Source organism: Heteronotia binoei, chromosome 4 (genome assembly GCF_032191835.1).
Source record: "Heteronotia binoei isolate CCM8104 ecotype False Entrance Well chromosome 4, APGP_CSIRO_Hbin_v1, whole genome shotgun sequence".
In the NCBI taxonomy this organism is placed as follows: domain Eukaryota; kingdom Metazoa; phylum Chordata; class Lepidosauria; order Squamata; family Gekkonidae; genus Heteronotia; species Heteronotia binoei.
The window spans coordinates 23,981,325-24,002,053 of record NC_083226.1 but is presented as its reverse complement, the minus strand read 5'-3'; the positions used below and the strand labels follow the sequence as shown (position 1 = coordinate 24,002,053).

At 44.6% G+C, this 20,729-nt stretch overlaps 1 protein-coding gene across 1 annotated transcript in view; it reads left to right on the top strand.

The window, feature by feature from the left end:
• Positions 1-217: 217 nt before the first annotated feature.
• POLR2B (RNA polymerase II subunit B) overlaps positions 218-20,729 on the top strand; it is a 32,908-nt gene continuing 12,396 nt past the window's right edge. Inside the window, exons 1-16 of the mRNA XM_060236934.1 lie at positions 218-369; positions 1,172-1,244; positions 4,351-4,501; positions 5,657-5,769; positions 5,952-6,171; positions 7,513-7,671; positions 8,839-9,003; positions 10,449-10,645; positions 13,161-13,280; positions 14,708-14,894; positions 16,556-16,699; positions 17,641-17,780; positions 17,883-17,994; positions 18,238-18,392; positions 19,978-20,176; positions 20,546-20,714. Of these exons, the coding sequence (XP_060092917.1) occupies positions 351-369; positions 1,172-1,244; positions 4,351-4,501; positions 5,657-5,769; positions 5,952-6,171; positions 7,513-7,671; positions 8,839-9,003; positions 10,449-10,645; positions 13,161-13,280; positions 14,708-14,894; positions 16,556-16,699; positions 17,641-17,780; positions 17,883-17,994; positions 18,238-18,392; positions 19,978-20,176; positions 20,546-20,714 (2,323 nt within the window). The 5' untranslated portion in view covers positions 218-350. The remainder of the gene's footprint in view (positions 370-1,171; positions 1,245-4,350; positions 4,502-5,656; positions 5,770-5,951; positions 6,172-7,512; positions 7,672-8,838; positions 9,004-10,448; positions 10,646-13,160; positions 13,281-14,707; positions 14,895-16,555; positions 16,700-17,640; positions 17,781-17,882; positions 17,995-18,237; positions 18,393-19,977; positions 20,177-20,545; positions 20,715-20,729) is intronic.

Below are 20,729 nucleotides of genomic sequence, written 5' to 3'. Positions count from 1 at the left end.
ATACTACTTTGAATGAGAGGAGGAAAAACGGTTAAGTTGGTCAGAAGTCGACATGGCTTCCAGGTGCAGATACATGAAAAAAATACCAAAATATCAAAAGGAAAAAAGTTTGAGGCTAGAAGCTCAGAGAACCCCGTCGTCAAGAAAACTAGGGAGCACTTCCGTGTTACGGGTCAACGTTAAGAGGAAACGGAAGTGCTTAGCTATGCGCAGGCGCAGTTGCTTCCTGAGCGGCTTTGCTTCTCCGTGACGTTTGCTCTTGTCTCAGTGTCTTGCAGACTGCACGAGCAGTGGCCGTCGTTGTTTTGTCTCCGTTGGGTCTGGGCTTGCTTTGAGGCATTTTCGCCAAGATGTACGACGCCGACGAAGGTGAGCTCTGGCAAGCGGTGGCCCAGGTGCTCCCTGAGCTCTCTGAGTCTCGGCTCTTAGCTCGGCGGGGGTGGGGGGAGTGTTTGGGCCTGGAAAGACCAGGTTTGGGAAGTCTCCTTCAGGCTGCTTAATAGAAGCAATCTATAAATGGTGCTTGTTTTGTTTGAGTGTTAAAGCTCTCTGCATCATTACACCCAGGAGAGCATTTTTTTAAAGGGAGTAATTAAAAGGTCTAGTTCAGGGGTGGCCAAACAACCTGCTTAACGCAAGAGCCACATAGAATATATGTCAGATGTTTGAGAGCCGCAAGTTATGAACGTTAGATGTTTGAGAGCTGCAAGACAGTAAGGAAGGAAAATGGATGGGGAGGGAGAGAGAGGTAGAAAGAAAGCAACTTTAATTTTAAGTGCATTCTCCAAGCTGCCAGTCGACTTGACTTGGAGGAATTATTTAAAGAGACAAATGCTTTCTCCAAGCTGGCCAGTGGGGTGGTGGGGGCTTCGAGAGGCACACGTTATGTGTGAAAGAGCCACATGTGGCTCCCGAGCCTCAGTTTGGCTACCCCTGCTCTAGTTCAAATGGAATGGAGGGCTCTTGAATAAAGGGAACATAACTGCAGTTTGTTTCACTGTTTGTTGTATGTATTATTTTACTTTTTCGCTGTGCATATTTGCCATTCCACTGTTTATTGAATGCCTTATCTTGTTCTTAGTTACTGTTTTAAGGTGGATTGTGCATGTCTCTCTGTGGTAAGAGCTGAAGAAATAACAGTAAAGGTGTGTTTTTCCCTCTTCTTTGGCAGATATGCAATATGATGAAGATGATGATGAAATCACTCCAGACTTATGGCAGGAAGCATGTTGGATTGTTATTAGGTAAGTTTCCAGATTGTAATGGTAATGTGTTTTAGCTAGGGATGCTATAGTGGAAGACCACCTGCCTTATGCCCTGCTGATCCTGTTGCTGCCCTGCAGAGCAGCTGAAGCAAAATTGGGGAAAGATTGGTGGAAACTGGTGTCACACAGATGCTGTGATGTCACTTCTGGTTTGAAACCAGACGTTAACACATCAGGGCCATGCTGTAGGATTCTAGAATTTTTGGTGAGTCCTAGAGGTTGTTCTGATTTGGTGGCATCTCTTCTGTGTCTGTGCTGGAAGTGCTTTGTTGGTACAGTGTCAATACTGCAGACTCTCTCCTCCCCCCTGCAAATCTTCCAGGGCTTGCCAGTGCTAGGCTGCCAACCCTCCTTCTAGCCATAGAAAGGCACTTTTAACTCTCATGGATTTCAATGGGGAGAGCGAGAAGCACATGCATAGTCTTTTCTGTAATAACCAGTGCAACAGGCTCTCTGTTTATTTAGTCCCAATAACTTCAGTGAAACTAATTCCCAAGTAAATGTGCAAGGGATTCACACTCTTACATTTCTGTCTCTCCCTTCTTCAAGAGAGCTCAAGCTGACACACACGCCTCCAGGGCTTTTTTTGTAGCAGGAACTCCTTTGCATATTAGGCCACACCCCCTGATGTAGCCAATACTCCAAGAGTTTACAGAAGGCCCTTTAATAAGAGCTCTGTGAGTTCCTGGAGGATTGGCTACATCATGGGGTGTGGCCTTATATGCAAAGGAGTTCTTGCTACAAACAAGTCCTGCATGGCTCTCTGTTACCCATACAACCATTCCATGGGCGGGTTAGGCTGAGGGACTGTGGCTGCCCCAAGATCACCCTATGAGCTTTGTGGCAGAGTGGGGGGTTTGAACCCAGGTCTTTCCAATCTTAGCCTGACATTCTAACCACTGTGCAGCACTGACTGGCTTGCAGCCTTAAAGGATTTTACTTGGGTCAGACGGTGCACAGTATTGTCTTGGTGGCTGTACTTATTAACTGAACTGTTGACAGGTTAGTATAGAACATAATGAAGGTTGCAAATAACAGTTTACGAAATATAGTAGGAGAATTTTTGTCTATGAATGTTTAGTAGTTTTAGAGAATTAAATTTAGAGAATTTAATTCATATTATGTTACTGATGGCTGTATGTTGCATTCAGTGATGTGGGGCAGATTTGTCAGCACTGTATTTTTCTTTGCAATATTTTCTGCCCATGCGTGTAAATATATTCAATACTTGCTGGGACAGTCATGCTGCAAAAGAATCACATTAGGTTGAGTAATTTGGGAAATGAAGCATGGACAACCCTTAGTGCATGTACTTGCTGTGTTTCCTTTCTTTTGCTACCATTATTTAAATATTTGAGTTATTTATTTAAGCTTCTGGGAAGAAAGATTTCCCAGAAAAGCCACATCGCTGGTTGCAATTACTGTGTTCTTGTCTTTGGAAATCATTCCCTACAATGAGAGGTTTAAAAGTCTAAACTTTCTCATTTCTTTGTGCAGGTTACATTTTGGATACTTGTGGTTTAACAGTCTGAACAAATGAAAATTAGTATGGGGGTGTGGCCATTCTTATTGCACTACTGCAGTTTGCCCTGGTGTTCTTTTGGAATAAGTGCTGTTGCATCTGAATCTTTTTTGCCCACCATTACGGGTGAGAGACCACTCAGTCCTTGCCTTATGTTGGGAATGCGCAAGGTCTCTTGCAGAATGCACAGAAGCAGGTTAACTTGCCTTTTAACGTAATAGCCTGGTTCCTCCTTCCAAAAGGAACTGAAGGAGAGGCTGATTTTCCCCCATGGCTCATGCACATGGTGAATATTTGGCTTTCAGCCCTCTAGTAGCTTCTCCAGTTAAGAAAGAACTCGGGTCAGAAGGGTGGAAGAGATTCCACCTAGAATTTGGAGAATTGCCCTCTGTCATAGTAGATTGCCTTGGGCAAGAGAGATCAATAGCAGATTTGATATGACAACTTTCTGTGTTCTTCTGCAGACCTTCTGCATACTGTGTGCACAAGAACACCCTGCTGGGTCACAGGTCTAGCATCCTGTTTCACAGAGTACAAGCAGATGCCCCTGAAGACCTTGCTCAAGCAAGGCAAGGAGGGCAAAACTTTTTCACAGTTGTTACCTCCCAGAGGTGTTGTTCACAGACTTATTGCCTTTGAGTATGGAGGCTGCGCAGTAGTCATCATGACTCTTGGTGGACCTCCTTGCCATGAATTGTCTATTTCTCTTTTAACCTGGCCAAACTAGTGATCGTCCCTGCATCCTGTGGCAGTGAATTGCATGAGTCAGCTGCGCTTTGAATGCATGTAGTCACACAGAAAAATGCATTAGGAATATAAAATGGAGCAGATTCATTAGGTTTTCATTTTAAAACTTACTAATCTTTTTCGTATTCCTGAGTAAATAAACTTAGCCTTGTTATTAAAAGATGAGAGATGTATATTGGATTCTTCCAGCCCATGCTCACAGTATTTGAACATTTACCTCCAAGGGCAGAGAAAAGATGTCTCAAGAAAAATATTCCGTTGGGTTGTCAAAAGAGGTTTCCTCCCAGGAGTGAGATGGATAAGTTAACAAGAACTTTAAGAGATTATGATTTAGAATTGTTTAAAAATGAGTGGAAGAAATTTAAAGGATATATAGAGCAAGAGTGGAACGTAAAAAGACATTGGACAATTTTTTAGTATGAATGGGAAGAGAAAGACATTGAACTCTGATTGGCTAGGGGTACCTTTATAATTGAACTTAAATATATAACTTTGGGGGAAGTCTAGTAATGGAGGGAGGGGGGATCGAAAATAACATATGGGTTAGAGATAGAAAGGATATAATTAAATATTGTAACCATATGTTATCAATAAACTGTTTAAAACCACAAAAACGGTTTCCTCCCTCAGGTCTGTTGGCACGGAATACAGTCTGCACTTGTATGTATATGAGTAGGAAAATTATTTCAGGAATTGCCCCAAGAGAACCGAAGATAAATACTTGTATTTTTACATTGCTCATAATATTTGAAGTCTATAGTGATGCCTTTTTGAGGGACTGTTCTCATTCCTCGTCTTCTCTCTCGTTCGTCAAAGCTCCTATTTTGATGAAAAGGGCCTGGTTCGCCAGCAGTTGGATTCTTTTGATGAGTTCATTCAGATGTCCGTGCAGAGAATTGTGGAAGATGCTCCACCGATCGACCTGCAAGCAGAAGCTCAGCACGCGACCGGAGAAGTGGAAGAACCGGTAAGATGAAGCCATCCCAGCGTGACATAGTGGTTAAAGTGTCAAGATTCGGATCTGGGAGACTCAGGTTCAAATCCTTACTCTGCCATGGAAGCTTACTGCTTGACCTTGGACCAGTTGCATACTCTTGGGGTTGTTGTGAAGATAAAATGGAGGAGAATTATGTAAGTTGCTTTGGGTCCTCATTGGGGAGAACGGCAGTGTATGAATGAAGTAAATAAAGGCTATGTCTGTGCAGATTGCAGGTGTATATGTACTGCCCCGTGACACAGAGTGGTAAGCTGCCGTACTGCGGTCCAAGCTGTGCTCACAACCTGAGTTTGATCCTGGCGGAAGCTGGGTTCAAGTAGCTGGCTCAGTGTTGACTCAGCCTTCCATCCTTCCGAGGTCGGTAAAATGAGTACCCAGCTTTCTGGGGTAAAGTATAGATGACTGGGGAAGAAGATGATATTGGATTTATATTTCACCCTATACTCTGAATCTCAGAGCAGTCACAGTCTCTTTTACCTTCCCTCCCCCCCCCACAACAGTGGGGTACATGGGGCTGAGAGAGCTCTTACAGCAGCTGCCCTTTCAAAGACAACTCCGAGAGCTATGGTTGACTCAAGGTAATGGCAAACCACCCTGTAAAAAGTCTGCCTTGAAAATGTCGTGATGCAGTATCACTCCAGAGTCGGAAATGACTGGTGCTTGTACAGGCGACTACATTTACCTTTATGTACTGCACACATAAAAAATGAAATTCTGCACCAGAACAATTCAGATTCTGTGCCAAGAAAACCTAAATTATGTTCATGGAAAAGATGGTCATAATTATTTTGTGTAATTTTTCTTGATTTGCTAATAATGTAAAGGAGCTTGGAGCCTGGTAGGGTGTTAAAGTTTCTTCCTTAGCTTGGAATCTTAGTCTTCCTCCACTCTGGCTATGAGATTTTTGCAGCAATTGGCACATGCTGCCAAGGATAGCTTTACACTCATAAGGGGTATATCGAAATGGAGAGCTTCAGGCACTGAATACTGCAGCTCACTATCTGTTTGGCACAATATGATGGCATACCAGCAGCCCTGCCATGGGATAATGAGGATGGTTGAAAAAGCTTTCACTTCTCAAAACAACTTTCTAATTAAAGCCACCTGCTTTGGTTTTGTTTACAGCCACGTTATCTACTGAAATTTGAACAGATTTATCTCTCCAAGCCTACGCATTGGGAAAGAGATGGTGCCCCTTCACCCATGACACCAAATGAAGCCAGGCTGAGAAATCTTACGTAAGAAATACATCTGCTTAGAAGGGTGTTTGATGAAGCCTCAGTTGCTTGCGATATGCTATGCAAAAGTACAGTGGGGAAAGCACATTCGCTTTAAAACTTTGTAATTGTCTAGCGTGAGATGTATTTATATCTTTCTGATGCTGGAAACTTACATGCCGTGTGGTGTTTTCTGTTCGTAGGTACTCTGCTCCATTGTATGTGGACATAACAAAGACGATCATTAAGGAAGGTGAGGACCAGTTGCAGACGCAGCACCAGAAGACCTTCATAGGCAAAATTCCTATCATGCTGCGGTCCACGTACTGCCTGCTCAACGGCTTTACCGATCGTGATCTTTGCGAGCTGAACGAATGCCCTCTGGACCCTGGTGGCTACTTTATCATTAATGGATCAGAAAAGGCAAGGATTAGGAGCATGCATGAAGAAATAACTTCATGGGTTTGCTACACAATGGCTTGATTGTTTTTTTTTAATGTCTATTTTCATAAGGTTACATCAAAGGATATATCAAGAGTGTTGCCAGGAGTGTTAGACACCATGGATATACTTCTTTTCTATGTGCAGGGTATAATCATGGTAGACCCCTGCTCTCCCCCCTCCCCTCCAGTGCATTCCCCAGTGCACTGTGCAGGTTTTGGCAAAGTTCTCTGATCCCTGCTGTCAGACTTTATCAGTTTAACAAACCATTTGCTTTTAATGAAACAACACAGAAATAGCACTCCAGGTGAGATCCTGCCAGCTGTTCTGCTCACTCTCTTCCAGTTTCCCTCCTCAGTATAATCACCACCCTTTGTGCATTTAGTTGTCTGTGCATATCTCATGGTACACTTTTCACTATTGGAAAAGCTGGTATGATACTGCACTCTGTTTAATTCTTCTAATTTGTCCTTTAAAAGGCTGAATTCTTGCCTCTGCTTCAGTATCTCTGGATTAGTATCTCTCCTGTTTTGAAATCCATGCTTTTCTTTGTAAAGCCTACACTCCCATATTATTGCATCTGCATTCAGACGTTGCAATAAATTATGGTCAATGTTAGGGTGTCTGAATGCTGGCGGTCTGAGAAACTGGGATTTCAAGTTAGCTTTTGTAGCAGGTTTGTTAACCACAGAAGGTACGAAGCATGATTTGTTGCAGCGTCTGGATTCCCCAGTTGCAGTCTGAATAATCACCTGATCACAGAGACAGCCTAGTAGGGTGAACGTCGTAACAGAGAGGCAAGAGCCCAGCAAAGGAGTTTATGCACAAGCTGGGATGTGTTACTTTTGTCTAATAATGTTCTGTTGTAGAAATTACAATTTACCGTAGGAATGCAATGCAACCTGCATTTTTTTTACTATGGCTTTCTTCAATTTAACGATCAATATCAGTTGGCTGTTTCCGCCCCTGAGCAGAATCTAAATTATTCCTGTGTCACTTCTTCTACATATAGTATTCGAAAGTCCTTTTACACAGTTGATATTTTTGTATCCCATGTGTTCCTTCAAGAGTCCAGCGATGGTATGTAGTTGGTTGGGTTGCATTCATAGTAATTGTTTCCTTTTAATTTCGCTGGACACAGGTAAGGTAGAGAGCCACGCAAATCCCCTTGTCCAAGTTTACCCAGCATGCTTGCAGTACCATAATTTTTTGCACTGTTCTCCCCTGATAAGTTGTTTGGTATGTTTCAGAAAATCGTATATGTTGTCTTAACACCAAAGCTCCAAAATAAACAGTTTATGCTTGCTTGTATTCCCTTCCTAGGTTCTGATCGCTCAAGAGAAAATGGCTACAAACACAGTATATGTGTTTGCTAAGAAAGATTCCAAATACGCTTACACAGGAGAGTGTAGGTCTTGCTTGGAGAATTCTTCTCGGCCAACCAGTACCATATGGGTGAGCATGTTGGCCAGAGGTGGGCAGGTGAGTATTTCCTTAAAGATTTGACCTTGGCCAAGGGCAACAGGTTTGCTTTGCTATCTGCACTTTTAAGTGTTAATCTCCTTTCTGACTTTTTGCTCCCCCATGTTGTGTTCAGCTTGATTTCAAAGGGATGCACGGTTTACATTTGTTTTAATTTTGTCACGGTGCAGTGCTGCTTCTGAGTGAGATAGTTAGTAAAGCAGCCCTTTTAACTTTTCATAGGTCTCTAGATTGGGATCCCCGAACTTTTTATGCCTGCAGGTGCCTTTGGAAGTCAGATACTGGTGGTGGGCGCAACTACAAAATGGCTGCCACAGGAGGCTGAACCTACCGCAAAATATCAGACTGTGGCTATACAGAACTGTAATAGTAACTCTGCAACATTTCATATGGAAACTGTTTAATCTGCACAGCTAGTCAGAAGCCTTGCTGGACAGAAGCCCCATTTGGCTCCACCCTCATTTTACAGGCACCTGGGAAAGTGTTGGTGGGTGTCATGGCAACCAAGGACACCATGTTGGGAACCCCTGTTCTACATTCTCTGTAGTGCTTTCTTCAGGCAACTTAAAGCAACCTGCAAAGTGGCATTGGGCTATTCACTTGCTTTGCTTTTTGCCATTTCCCACCATTCCCTGCTTCAGCCATTTGGGATCTGATAAACTGTGTAGGTTTTAAAAGATATTGCTTTGACAACAGCTGCCTTCACAGCACAGGGTTCTTAAATAATATATTTATTTTAAATGGCATCATGTTAAACAGAGCTTTTGTCTCGAAAGCTGAAGAGTTACTACTACAGCTAAGCATTCCTCACGCCCTTGGCATTTTGTGGTAGGCTCCACCTCCCATGGCAGCCATTTTGAGGTGGTACCCACCATCCTGTGTCAGAATTTCAAAGGTGCCTAAAGGCTCAGAAAGTTTGGGGATCCCTGATAGGGAGATTTCTTTGCTTAGACATTATCGTAGCTCTGGCATGCTGGTAATGAATGGCATTGTAAAGGCAGAACTGGCATTGTAGCAATGGTTTTTATTGGTATCCTTAAAGAGTCTTGGAAAATAGACTTTTCTCAAAGGCACGGTTTTCCATTAAAATCACAATGCATTTGAAATTAATGGGTGCATGCCTTGGTAAGGCAGCTGCATTCAAATTTTTCTTTCTTACTTTTACAGGGCGCGAAGAAGAGTGCCATAGGTCAGCGCATTGTGGCAACTTTGCCATATATCAAGCAGGAGGTGCCCATCATTATCGTCTTCCGTGCATTGGGCTTTGTGTCCGACAGAGACATCCTGGAGCATATAATTTATGACTTTGAAGATCCTGAGATGATGGAAATGGTAACGCATTGATCCTTGTGTTTTGGGCTCAGTTTGAGCAATGTGTCATTTTTATAAACCCGTGGCTTCTGTAATGCAGTGCTGAATTGATTGCAGGTGCTTTAGGAAAATCAAAATTTTATTTGAAATCCGTTCTTTGCAGAGCACCACTCGGGTGGGGCAGTTGTATCTATAGGGAAGCTTAGATTTAGAAGTCTCTCATTTCAAAGTCACCATGACTTGCTGATCTGGACTAGCCAATATGGGGATTCTGATCAATGTCTAATTTCTCCCATTTTCAGGATGCAGGAGGCTATTTGGTTCCGTGGCAGAGTAGTTAAAAGAATCAGGTAATAGGAGATGTGAGAGACCTCTGCCTGAAACTGTAAGAGTTACACACATACAAATATTTCCCTAATATTTCTGAAACCAATATGCAACTTGCAAAATACCAATATACCATTAACAAACCATTAATACTGCAGTCCTCTGATACCAGGGTTCAATGGCTCTTCATCAGGTAGAATACTTAATTCCTGTAATGGCTTCTTAATATAACGTTTCCTAGTTCCTGATGAGACCCTTGGTAGATCTTGTTTCGCTCAACCACAGTTCTTTCTGAGAAGATTAAGAATCCCAGAAGAGAAGCAATTTGCAAGGGACATCCAGTAGTGGTCCAAATTATGGGAACATATATTAAAGGAAAGAGCTAATCTGACATTTACAAGAGATCCATGATTTTCTATATTTATTAATGCTGGCAAATCCTTTTCTGAGAGTGAATGGCTCAGGAATAGAGCACTTGCTGAAGAGTCATTAAACCCTGGCATCAGAGGATGGCAATATTGCTGTTTTGATAATGGTATATTGGCATTTTGCAAGAAAGTATTGTATATTTTAGAAAATATTAGGAGAATATATGTTTATATATGATTATATTATATAATAAACAATCATACAGACAGGTATTTGGATAGAATTTATTTAATAAATATTCATTTGATTTTTTTTTTATTGAGACCATAGGGGAGCAGCTGCCAGTTAGAGGAGACAATACTGACCTTTGGTAGGCTCAAGGCTTTTTTTGTATTCCTTTGCATATCAGGCCACACACCCCTGATGTAGCCAATCCTCCAAGAGCTTACAGGGCTCTATAAGCTCTTGGAGGATTGGCTACATCAGGGATGTGTGGCTCAATATGCAAAGGAGTTCCTGCTACAAAAAAAGCCCTAGATAGGCTAATGTCTGGCTCAGTATAATGCAGCTTAAATAAAAGGCTGTGGCTCAGTGCTTTGCATGCAGAAGATCCCCTTTCAGTCCCCAGCATTTCCAATTAAAAAGATCCAGCTGTTGATTTTGTGAGATGCTGCTCGGCACTGAACTTGATGTACCAAATGATCTGACTTGGCACAAGGCAGCTTCAAGTGACTGGTCTACTGATAACGTGCCTGGTCTGTATGCGATAGGTTAAGCCTTCCTTGGATGAAGCGTTCGTTATTCAGGAGCAGAACGTCGCACTGAACTTCATTGGCTCAAGAGGCGCAAAGCCCGGAGTCACGAAAGAGAAAAGAATCAAGTACGCCAAAGAAGTTCTGCAGAAAGAGATGCTTCCACATGTCGGCGTCAGCGACTTCTGTGAAACCAAAAAGGCTTATTTTCTCGGGTATGTAACGACGCATAGCACTTAGCAATGTAAATAGTTTGGCATGATTTGGAATAGTATGACAGTCTTGAAACTGGTTGACAGTAGAAAACATTTTTTTTTATTTCATATTTATTCACATAGTGTTTATTGTTAACTTCAGTCACTGTTGGGTAGGAAGCTTGAGGGCAAAGTGTCCCATCCCATACCTTTCATCTGAATCTCCAACCCCTAGCACCAGCTCCTGTGTGGGGGGTGGGGTGGGGGTGGGAATGGGAGTGCAGCACAAAGGCCAGAAAATTCTTGGCATGGATACTTTTCATGTGTTTTGGATTCAAGTCTCAGTATTCTGGGGCCTGTTAGGGTTTTCTTTGTGTGTGGGATTGTTCCATGGTGGTAGCTGGCATGTGATTTACTGTTTTCTTGACATAATAATATGTATTATTAAAAGCCATATTGCTATTTTCCAAGATAATTTATGTATTAGATCAGGGTTGGCCAAACTTGCTTAATGTAAGAGCCATGTAGAATAAACATCAGATGTTTTGAGAGCTGAAAGACAGAAAGAAAAGGAATGAAGGCAAATAGGTGAGGAAAGAAAGCAACTAACTTTAAATGCATTCCCTAAGCCAGTGGTCCCCAACCTTTTTGGCACCAGGGACCAGTTTTGTGGAAGACAATTTATCCATGGACTGGGGCAGAGGGAATGGTTTCGGGATGATATAATTGTGCACTTTATTTTGGTGTGGTGGTTAAGTGTGCGGATTCTTATCTGGGAGAACTGGGTTTGATTTCCCACTCCTTCACTTGCAGCTGCTGGAATGGCCTTGGGTCAGCCATAGCTCTCGCAGAGCTGTCCTTAAAAGGGCAGCTGCTATAAGAGCTCTCTCACCCCTACCTACCTCAGAGGGTGCCCGTTGTGGGGGAGGAAGATTAAGAAGATTGTGAGCCACTTTGAGATTTGGAGTGGAGGGCAGGGTATAAATCCAATGTTGACTTATTATTATTATTACTACATTGTAATATATAATTAAATTATACAACTCACGGGCCAGTTGCTAACAGGCCACGGAGCAGTACTGGTCCATGGACCAGGGGTTGGGGACCCCTGCCCTAAGCTACAGGTTGGCTTGTCTTGGAGAAGTGATTTAGAGAGACAAATGCCTTCCTCCAAGCCAGCCAATGGGGCAGTGGGAGCTCCAAGAGCCACACAATATGTGTAAAAGAGCCACAGTTTGACAGGTCGTGTATTAGATTAATGGGTAAGATTAATTTGAACAGCATGAATAAAAAGACCTCATCCTGTTCAAAAAAACAGACATAGTTAAGAACTGGAGCCTAATTGGACCATATATGCTGGCTGATTTTTTTTTTAAAAGCCATTACATGAACAAAGTGTAACTTTCAAGTGTTTGAAGAATGGCCTAAACCGAAGGGCCTGAGCTGCATAGGACTTCCAGCAAAGCTCTGGAACAGTTCAGACTCTCCCTTCTTGGTGTGATGAGCAGTCAGAAGAATGTTGATCTGTCTGTCCCCACACTGTGCTGCAAATGGCACTGAGAATTGGATGAGATCTAGCGTTGCCTGATTAGAGGCGGGCTAGAGGAATGCAAACCTTGGCAAGAACAGAACATAGGTTTGTTACAGCTGGCAGGAAAAATTGTTTCAAGTCAGCAATATGCTGATCTAAAAAAAAAAAAATTAACACTGTTACTCCATCCCTTGGCTAGATCAGCATTTCTCCTTTATTTTGATATGGTGCAATTTGATGAGTATATGGCACTTCAGAGATTCAGCAGATAAAAAACCAAAAACAATTACAACCAAGGAACTTGCAGTCCAAAATAAATGTCAAGGAAAGTGGATGTGTTTCTTCCGGCTACTTCTTGCTTTTCCCTCCTTGCTCCCTTTTGCCTCTTCCTTGTGCTGTCGCCATTTTCAGGTGCCATTCTGGTTGCTTTTGAATGCCAAGGCCTTTTTCTCCTCTGCAAACTTGGCACATCCCAAGATGTCACTGCCTCCTTTTTAGGAGAGCTGCATCCCCAGGAACACATAAGAATGCCCCAGATTTTTTGGCATACCTAGGATTTCCCCACTAGCTTTCAAGAGACTGTCTTATAGCCCCTGGTGGCCTATTGAGTGTAGTGGGGCACCTTTAGCTGTTAAATATTCAGGTCTATTTATGCTTCCTTTTTCCTTGAGCATGGGGATTTAAGGACCCTGGGTTTTGAGGAGTGTCCCATGACATTCGGGCCTTGAAGACTGCTGCCATTTCAAGAAGAAGAAGATGATATTGGATTTATATCCCACCCTCCACTCCGAAGAGTCTCAGAGCGGCTCACAATCTCCTTTACCTTCCTCCCTCACAACAGACACCCTATGAGGTGGGTGGGGCTAAGAGGGCTCTCACAGCAGCTCCCCTTTCAAGGACAACCTCTGCCAGAGCTATGGTTGACCCATTGGGATGTTCTAATGTATATGTTTTGCTAGCCTACATGTCCATTTGTCACTCACTAAACTGCTTATCTCTGGTAAGGTACATGGTTCATAGGCTGCTCCTGGCTGCGTTGGGAAGAAGGGAGCTGGACGACAGAGATCACTATGGCAACAAGCGTCTGGACCTGGCAGGGCCACTGCTTGCCTTCCTCTTCAGAGGGTGAGTGTGACACATCCCTGCAGGGAAGGGCCATGGCTGAGTGGTAGGCTATCCTGCTTAGTATGCAGAAGGTATGAGGTTCAGTCCCCGGCATCTTCATTTAAAAGGTGATGGGAAAGACCTTTGCCTGAGTCCCTGGAGAGCTGCTGCCAGTCTGAGTATACAGTACTGATCTAGATGGACTAAGGGTCTGATTCATTATGAGGCAGATTCATGCGTTCGTGTGATTTACTCAAGCTGTTTGTGTGCCAAAAGGTCTGCTTTCATCTAAGCTTTCTTAGATCCAACTCCAGCTGTGGTTGGTATGAAAAATCTTCATGGTCCACAAGTGTGAGAAATGTAGAAAAGGGAGGTGATTCTGGGGTGAGCATATCTTGTGAGGATTGTGTTAAGTTCCTGTAGCTTGAGTGTTGGTACTCCAAAGGCTAAACAGCAGTCTTTTTATTTGTTCTCAGTAGTGCTGGGATCATTCCTGCTGGGAATATTCAGGCTAATGCACATTATGACAAGCCTTCCTCCTCATGGGAGAAAAATCCGGGTGAAGTGATCTGCACAGTCATCACTGGACCATGGCATCCCCCTTGACCGTAACCCAACTCCCCTTGCTTTCAGGTTCCAGCTGGGGAGATGCTGTGTTTAGCAGCCTTAATTCATTTTCTGTGCAGGGAGGGAAAATGAGCATGGAGCAGGACTGGAGAGCTTTTCTAGGCTGTTGAACATCCAGGCTGGATTGCGAGTTGTTCCTGAAGCAGTAATGGCTTGTATCCTGCCAACTTGATGCAGTGACGGAAGGGCATATTTGTCCTTGGATGAGGAAGGTCAGGGTTCCCCCCCCCCCCCCAGATTTCCTCTCCCTGCCGCTCACATGCTTTGCTTCCTATACTGTTCAAGAGAGTCTGTTAGCTCTCAGGAACAAATTATTTGAAAGGGCGCACTGAGCTGCATTTGGAGATGGAGGTGGGAAAGTTCCTCTCCGCGTGCAGATTTCATTGGGTACAAGCCGGTGATTGGGAGACTGCGTTTGCCTTTACTTAATATGCTTGATGTACTTTATATTTACAATAACTTACAATATTTACAATAATTTACAATAATACTGCATTGGGTCTTCTGGATCCATTCTAATAGCCCAGGCAGTTTCCTCTGGTGGAGGAAGACGCTTCAAGCAGGATGGATCCATGGAATCCACCCCCACTGACTTGGTATGTGTCGGTAGAACATTAAACCATATCTTGCAGTGATAACCAATTTCTCAAGCACCAATCCTGAGAAGATGAATCCATTGGAAGAGGTAGAATATTAAGTAGGAATAACTCCTCTGGATGGAGGCTTCAGTGTTCACAATGTTCCAATAAGTTTTCTGTGGGGAGATGGAAAGCTACTTCCGTCTCCAGGATGTTTAAATTTTCCGATTTCTTGCTGAACAGGATGTTTAAGAACCTGCTGAAAGAAGTGAGAATATATGCGCAGAAATTTATCGACCAGGGAAAAGATTTTAACTTGGAGCTGGCAATCAAAACCCGGATAATATCAGACGGTTTGAAGTACTCATTGGCTACAGGGAACTGGGGGGACCAGAAGAAGGCTCACCAGGCCAGAGCTGGGGTGTCTCAGGTAGGCATTCGCCCACACTCTCGGAGCCCTTGTTCCCCTGGGTTGCATGCAGCGAATTGGAGTTCTGCCATTTTATTGACTTCCAGGGGAACCCATTCTCCAGTGTTACTCAAGCCCAGCTTCCATCTGGCTTACAGGTTAAAGCAGGGGTGGCCAAACTTGCTTAACATTAGAGCCACGTAGAATAAATGTCAGATGTTTCATGTTTGAGAGCTGCAAGACATGAACATCCTGCAAGACAGGAAGGAAGGAAAGCAAATAGATGGGGAAAGGAGGGAGGGAGAGGTGGAAAGAAAGCAACTTTAAATGCCTTCTCCAAGCTGCCAGCTGGCTTGGCTTGGAGGCGTTATTTATAGAGAGAAATGCCTTCTCCAGGTTGGCTGATGTGGCTTTGAGAACCATACAATATGTGTGAAAGAGCCACATGTGGCTCCCAAGCCACAGTTTGGCCACCTTTGGGGTAAACTCACAATGTGCAATTCCTCCAGATCTCCCTGCTCTCAAAAAGCTGGCCTGCTATTTCCTGGCTACGATACATACCCTGACCTTGCTGGAGGATTTTTCATCTCTCCTTTCCCAAATTTACTGCCACCAGGGCCCCTCCCAGCTCTGTACCCATGGCTTCCTGTGTTTCTTTTGCTTGCGCTCCCCTTCTCAGGGCCTCAGCCACTGGCCTCTCTCTTCCTTGGCCAATTCCTCGGAGGCCCCCTTCCCCGTGGTCTTTTTCTTCCCTGCTAAGCAGCTGCACTCTTTCAGCCCTGTGACTCTGCCTTTCCCCGCAGAATTGAACATGAGCCCGGCATGACATTGCAGGAGCTCAGCAGGCTTTGCCAAGGTTATGAGGGCAGCAGGCCATGGGGAGATTTCTGCACAGCAGGGCTCCTTAGTTTTGCAGCATCTCTTTCTGATCTTGAGTCGTGTAGCCCAAGCTTGAGGCTGGCTGGCTGAAGCTACTGTAGAATTCCAAGCATCTTTTGGATTTATTTTATTAATGCCTGCAAACTTTGCTGAGTTTCCCTTCCATCTTTGTGAGTTTTCATCATCGATCTTTAAATGAGCTAACAAGTTTAATAGAATTCATGGGGTGTGTTTGAGAGCCAGTCTGATGTAGCGGTTAAGTGTGCAGACTCTTATCTGGGAGAACCGGGTTTGATTCCCCACTCCTCCACTTTCAGCTGCTGGAACGGCCTTGGGTCAGCCATAGCTCTTGCAAGAGTTGTCCTTGAAAGGGCAGCTTCTGGGAGAGTTCTCTCAGCCCCACCCATCTCACAGGGTGTCTGTTGTGGGAGGGGGAGGAGATAAAGGAGATTGTGACCACTCTGAGATTCAGAGTGTAGGGCAGGATATAAATCCAATATCATCTTCTTCTAAAGCTCCTTAGGTTTACCCCCTGCTCTTAGTGATCTCCCAATCATAACTGAAATATATGCTTGTTTGAAAGCTGCAACCTTAGGTCATTTCTGGGAACTTTTGTACTGTAATAACGCACTTTGTACTAAATGATCCATGACAAATGCTGTAAATGAGTACAGAAGGATGGTAGGATATTCCGCGATTGAGTCCGCTGGATAAGTAAATCTTGATTACGTTCAGGAGATGAAAGTTCTGTACTGCCTGTCACATGAGCTGGCTTCAAACATGACTCGTTGCATTCCTCCAAGGTATTGAACCGCCTGACGTTTGCATCCACGCTTTCCCATTTACGCCGCCTGAATTCCCCCATCGGTCGAGACGGAAAACTAGCCAAGCCCAGGCAGCTGCACAACACTTTGTGGGGAATGGTCTGTCCTGCCGAGACTCCAGAGGTAATGCACAAATCGGGTTATGTTTTTGTTGATTAATATAGTTACGTCCTGCCTGTCCTGCCACCAAGGTGGGGGTGGGGATATCCCAAGGCAGCTTACAGAAACCAGTAAGCACTGGCACTGCAGTAGTTAGAAACACACATAACCATATAGAAGTATTTACAGCTTGAAAGTACTTCTGTTTGGTTACCTGTTCACAAAAGCCCTTTTAAATAGGGCAGCCTTGTGACCAAAGCCTTCCCCTTACGATGCCTACTAGCAATGGTGTTCAGGGTTTTATTTCCTCCTTTTTTCACTGTTTGCTGCCTTTCCCCCATTATGGTTAGTAGCCACTAGTCGGCTGCCTCTCCGTGCATAGGTCCAGCTGTGGCTTTCTTGAACCTGGAAAGTCTGAAAACCTCTGCAGTGAACAATCTTGTCCTGACATAAACGGATAGAAGAACATAAGAGAAGCCGTGTTGGACTAGGCCATGCAATCCGAACACTGCGTCATACAGTGCCCAAAACCCAGGTGCTATCAGGAGGTCCGCCAGTGGGGCCAGAACTCCAGAAGCCCTCCCACTGTTGCCCATCAAGCACCAAGAGTTCAGAGCATCACTGCCTCAGACAGTGTTCCATCTGCACCTTGTGGCTAGTAGCCACTGATGGACCTCTACTCCATATGTTTATCCAATCCTCTCTGTGCTTGTAGCTGCCACCGCTTCCTGCAGTAGTGAGTTTTCCACGTGTTAGTTACTCTTTGGGTGAAGGAGTACTTCCTTCTAAGCCTACCGCTCAATTTAATTGCGTGCCCACAACTCAGTTTTGTATTGCGAGGAAGAGAGAAAGGAACTTCTTTCTCTTCCTTCGTCATCCCATGCATAATGTTGTTAACCAGCACTTGCCAGGTACACGATCATGAGGAAAAGCTGAGGTTAAAAAGCAATTCTGTGTGTCCCCAGGGTCATGCTGTAGGGCTCGTGAAGAACCTTGCTCTGATGGCCTACATCTCTGTGGGGTCCCAGCCCTCCCCCATTCTGGAATTTTTGGAAGAGTGGAGTATGGAAAACCTGGAAGAAATCTCTCCAGCTGCCATTGCGGAGTACGTGCACAAGGAAATTGGAATAAGAGTTCTTTTGTGTGGCTTCATACCAGTAGAACATTTGCCTAACCTTTTCATTTTTTTTTCCTCCCCTACCTGAAGTGCCACAAAGATCTTTGTGAATGGCTGCTGGGTTGGGATACACAAAGACCCAGAGCAGCTCATGAACACACTGAGGAAACTGCGGCGTCAGATGGACATTATTGTGTCAGAGGTAAATATTGGGTCATGACTCTGGCTTTACAAAGTGGTGTGCCATATGTACATTTGGCCTGAGACCCAGGGACTGTTATATGGCTAGGCTTGGGGATAGTTGGGCCAGATCTGTGCTAAAAATTGGATTTAAAATGCCTTGCTTTTTTTTTTTTAAAAAAAGCATTGTTTGTTGCATGCGGTAAGCACTCACCCTTAGGAAATGGCTCTCCGCTGTTTCTGAGTGTGTCGTTTGTGCACGCAGGTGTCCATGATCAGGGACATCAGGGAGCGAGAAATCCGCATCTATACTGATGCCGGCAGGATTTGCCGCCCCCTTCTGATTGTGGAAAAACAGAAGCTGCTGCTGAAGAAGAGGCACATCGACCAACTGAAAGAGCGGGAATATAACAACTACAGGTAGAAAACCTCTAATTTTCTTCCGGAGTTACGTGTACATGACTCTTTCCTATCTTTTTTCGTAGCAAGGATGGCAAAACATTGTGTGCGATTTTAACGGTGGCAATGCCCCCTGGACCAATGTACCCTCTAAGCTGCAGGGTCTTGTGAGCAAAAATTCTACTTTGTGCGCTACCGGCATTAAAGTTGTGAGCTACCGGCATTAAAGCTGTGAGCTACTGCATAAATTAGTGTGGTCTGGGGTCATCCTTTCGGAGCTAAGACAAAAATGTGTGAGCTGGAGGCTAAAAATCTCTGAGCTAGCTCATGCTAACTCAGCTTAGAGGGAATACTGCCCTGGACTAATGTTCAGTGGCATCTCTTGTCACCCACCAAATTTTTCACACAGTGGATGGGGTTATGAAGTACTTCTATAAGGATGTGTGCTTCTAGATTTTCTAGAGTGACTTCCGAGGGTATCAGGTCAAGGTGACGTACCCTAGGGGCTTTGTGCTTTCCGGAGGAGAGGATTGGCCAAGGGTCTTGGCTGTGCTGCGGAAGAGGAGGCTGGCCACAGAGGTGATTTCCAAACATGTGATAGGCGTGTTATGTAGGAAAGACCAACTGGCCCAGCAGGAATGATTGAATCCTAGGGAGGAATAGAAGCTCTTTTCTTGCAGCACAGGTTTAGCATAGCAGCCTGGATGGATGTGGTGCTCTTGTAACTGTTGCAGAGAGATGGAGAGCATGGAAGCCACAGGAGAATCGGAGATGCCCTGTTCTTTTCTAACACCAGAGCTCCAATTCACAGGTCTTACGTGCAGCTGGGTGTGAGAAATCATGTAGGCCAAGGGTGTCAAACATGCAGCCATGGGGACAGGTTAGACTCTTGGAGGGTTCCTTTCAGACCCACTAGCAAGTCTGCTTTCTTCTCCCTCTTTCTTGCTTCCTTCTGTGTCACAGCTTGCTTTGCCAGGATTTCTCAGTTGTACAGCAGCTAAAGAGCAAAGTCTCTATTTTTTCCATTGGCTGAGTGTCCTCCCTTGGGGAAGAAGGGGGGGGGGCAGGAAGAGCTTGCTTTGCCAGGCTCTCTCAGTTGCAGAGGAGAGTTACTGAGCAAAGCCTCTTTTCTTTCTATTGGCTGAGGCTCTTCCTCCTCCTGGTCCCCTGGGGAGGGAGGGAAAGAGCCAGAGCTTCCTTTGCCCAGTCCCTTCAACCCCACAGGAGAGATACAAAATTGTGTTTATCTGTGTCCTTTATAAAGTTTATTTCTCCATTACCTGGTATTACATTTTATGGCACACATGGTCTGGCCCAACAAGGTCTCATTTATGTCAGATCCGGCCCTCATACGAAACGAGTTTGACACCCCTATAGGCTCTTGCTAAAGAGATGGCCGGTAGCCAAAAGGCTCAGGAGTAGATGTAGAAAATTCAGGCGATGCTCATCTCTGCTTTTCATTTGCGAAAGACCCTCATGTAGTCAGTCTTCATAGAACTCTGCTACCTCTACAAAGCAAAAGACAGTAAGATCTTCAAATGGGCTGGGTCTGTTTTTGATAACGAGTAGTTTTTTTCAACTCAGTTAAGCAAGGCCCTTTGTTCAGCTGGCAGGATCTGGTGGCCAGCGGCGTAGTGGAGTACATCGACACCCTCGAAGAAGAGACCGTGATGCTGGCCATGACGCCAGATGACTTGCAGGAGAAGGGTGTTGCTTATTGCTCGACCTACACGCACTGCGAGATCCATCCGTCCATGATCCTAGGCGTCTGCGCGTCGATCATCCCGTTCCCTGATCACAATCAGGTCTGTAGGACTTGCTTTGCAATTGGTGTATCAGGCTCATGGCTGGAGGGGAGGGACGGTGGCTCAGTAGTAGAGCATCTGCTTGGGAAGCAGAAAGTCCCAGGTTCAATCCCCGGCATCTCCAAAAAAGGGTCCAGGCAAATAGGTGTGAAAAACCTCAGCTTGAGACCCTGGAGAGCCGCTGCCAGTCTGAGAAGACAATACTGACTTTGATGGACCAAGTGTCTGATTCAGTATAAGGCAGCTTCATATGTTCATATATATGTTCATATGTTCATATGTTCAGAGGCCTGTCTGGCCTGGTCTCTCTGTTAAAATAGACATTTATTCTCCTTAACCCCCCCCCCCCTTTTCTCTTGACTTTTACAGTCTCCCAGGAATACATACCAGTCCGCTATGGGCAAACAGGCTATGGGAGTTTACATTACCAATTTCCACGTCCGTATGGACACCCTCGCCCACGTCCTGTATTATCCTCAGAAACCCCTGGTGACCACACGCTCGATGGAGTACCTCAGGTTCAGGGAGTTGCCCGCAGGTATGTCCCAGGCTG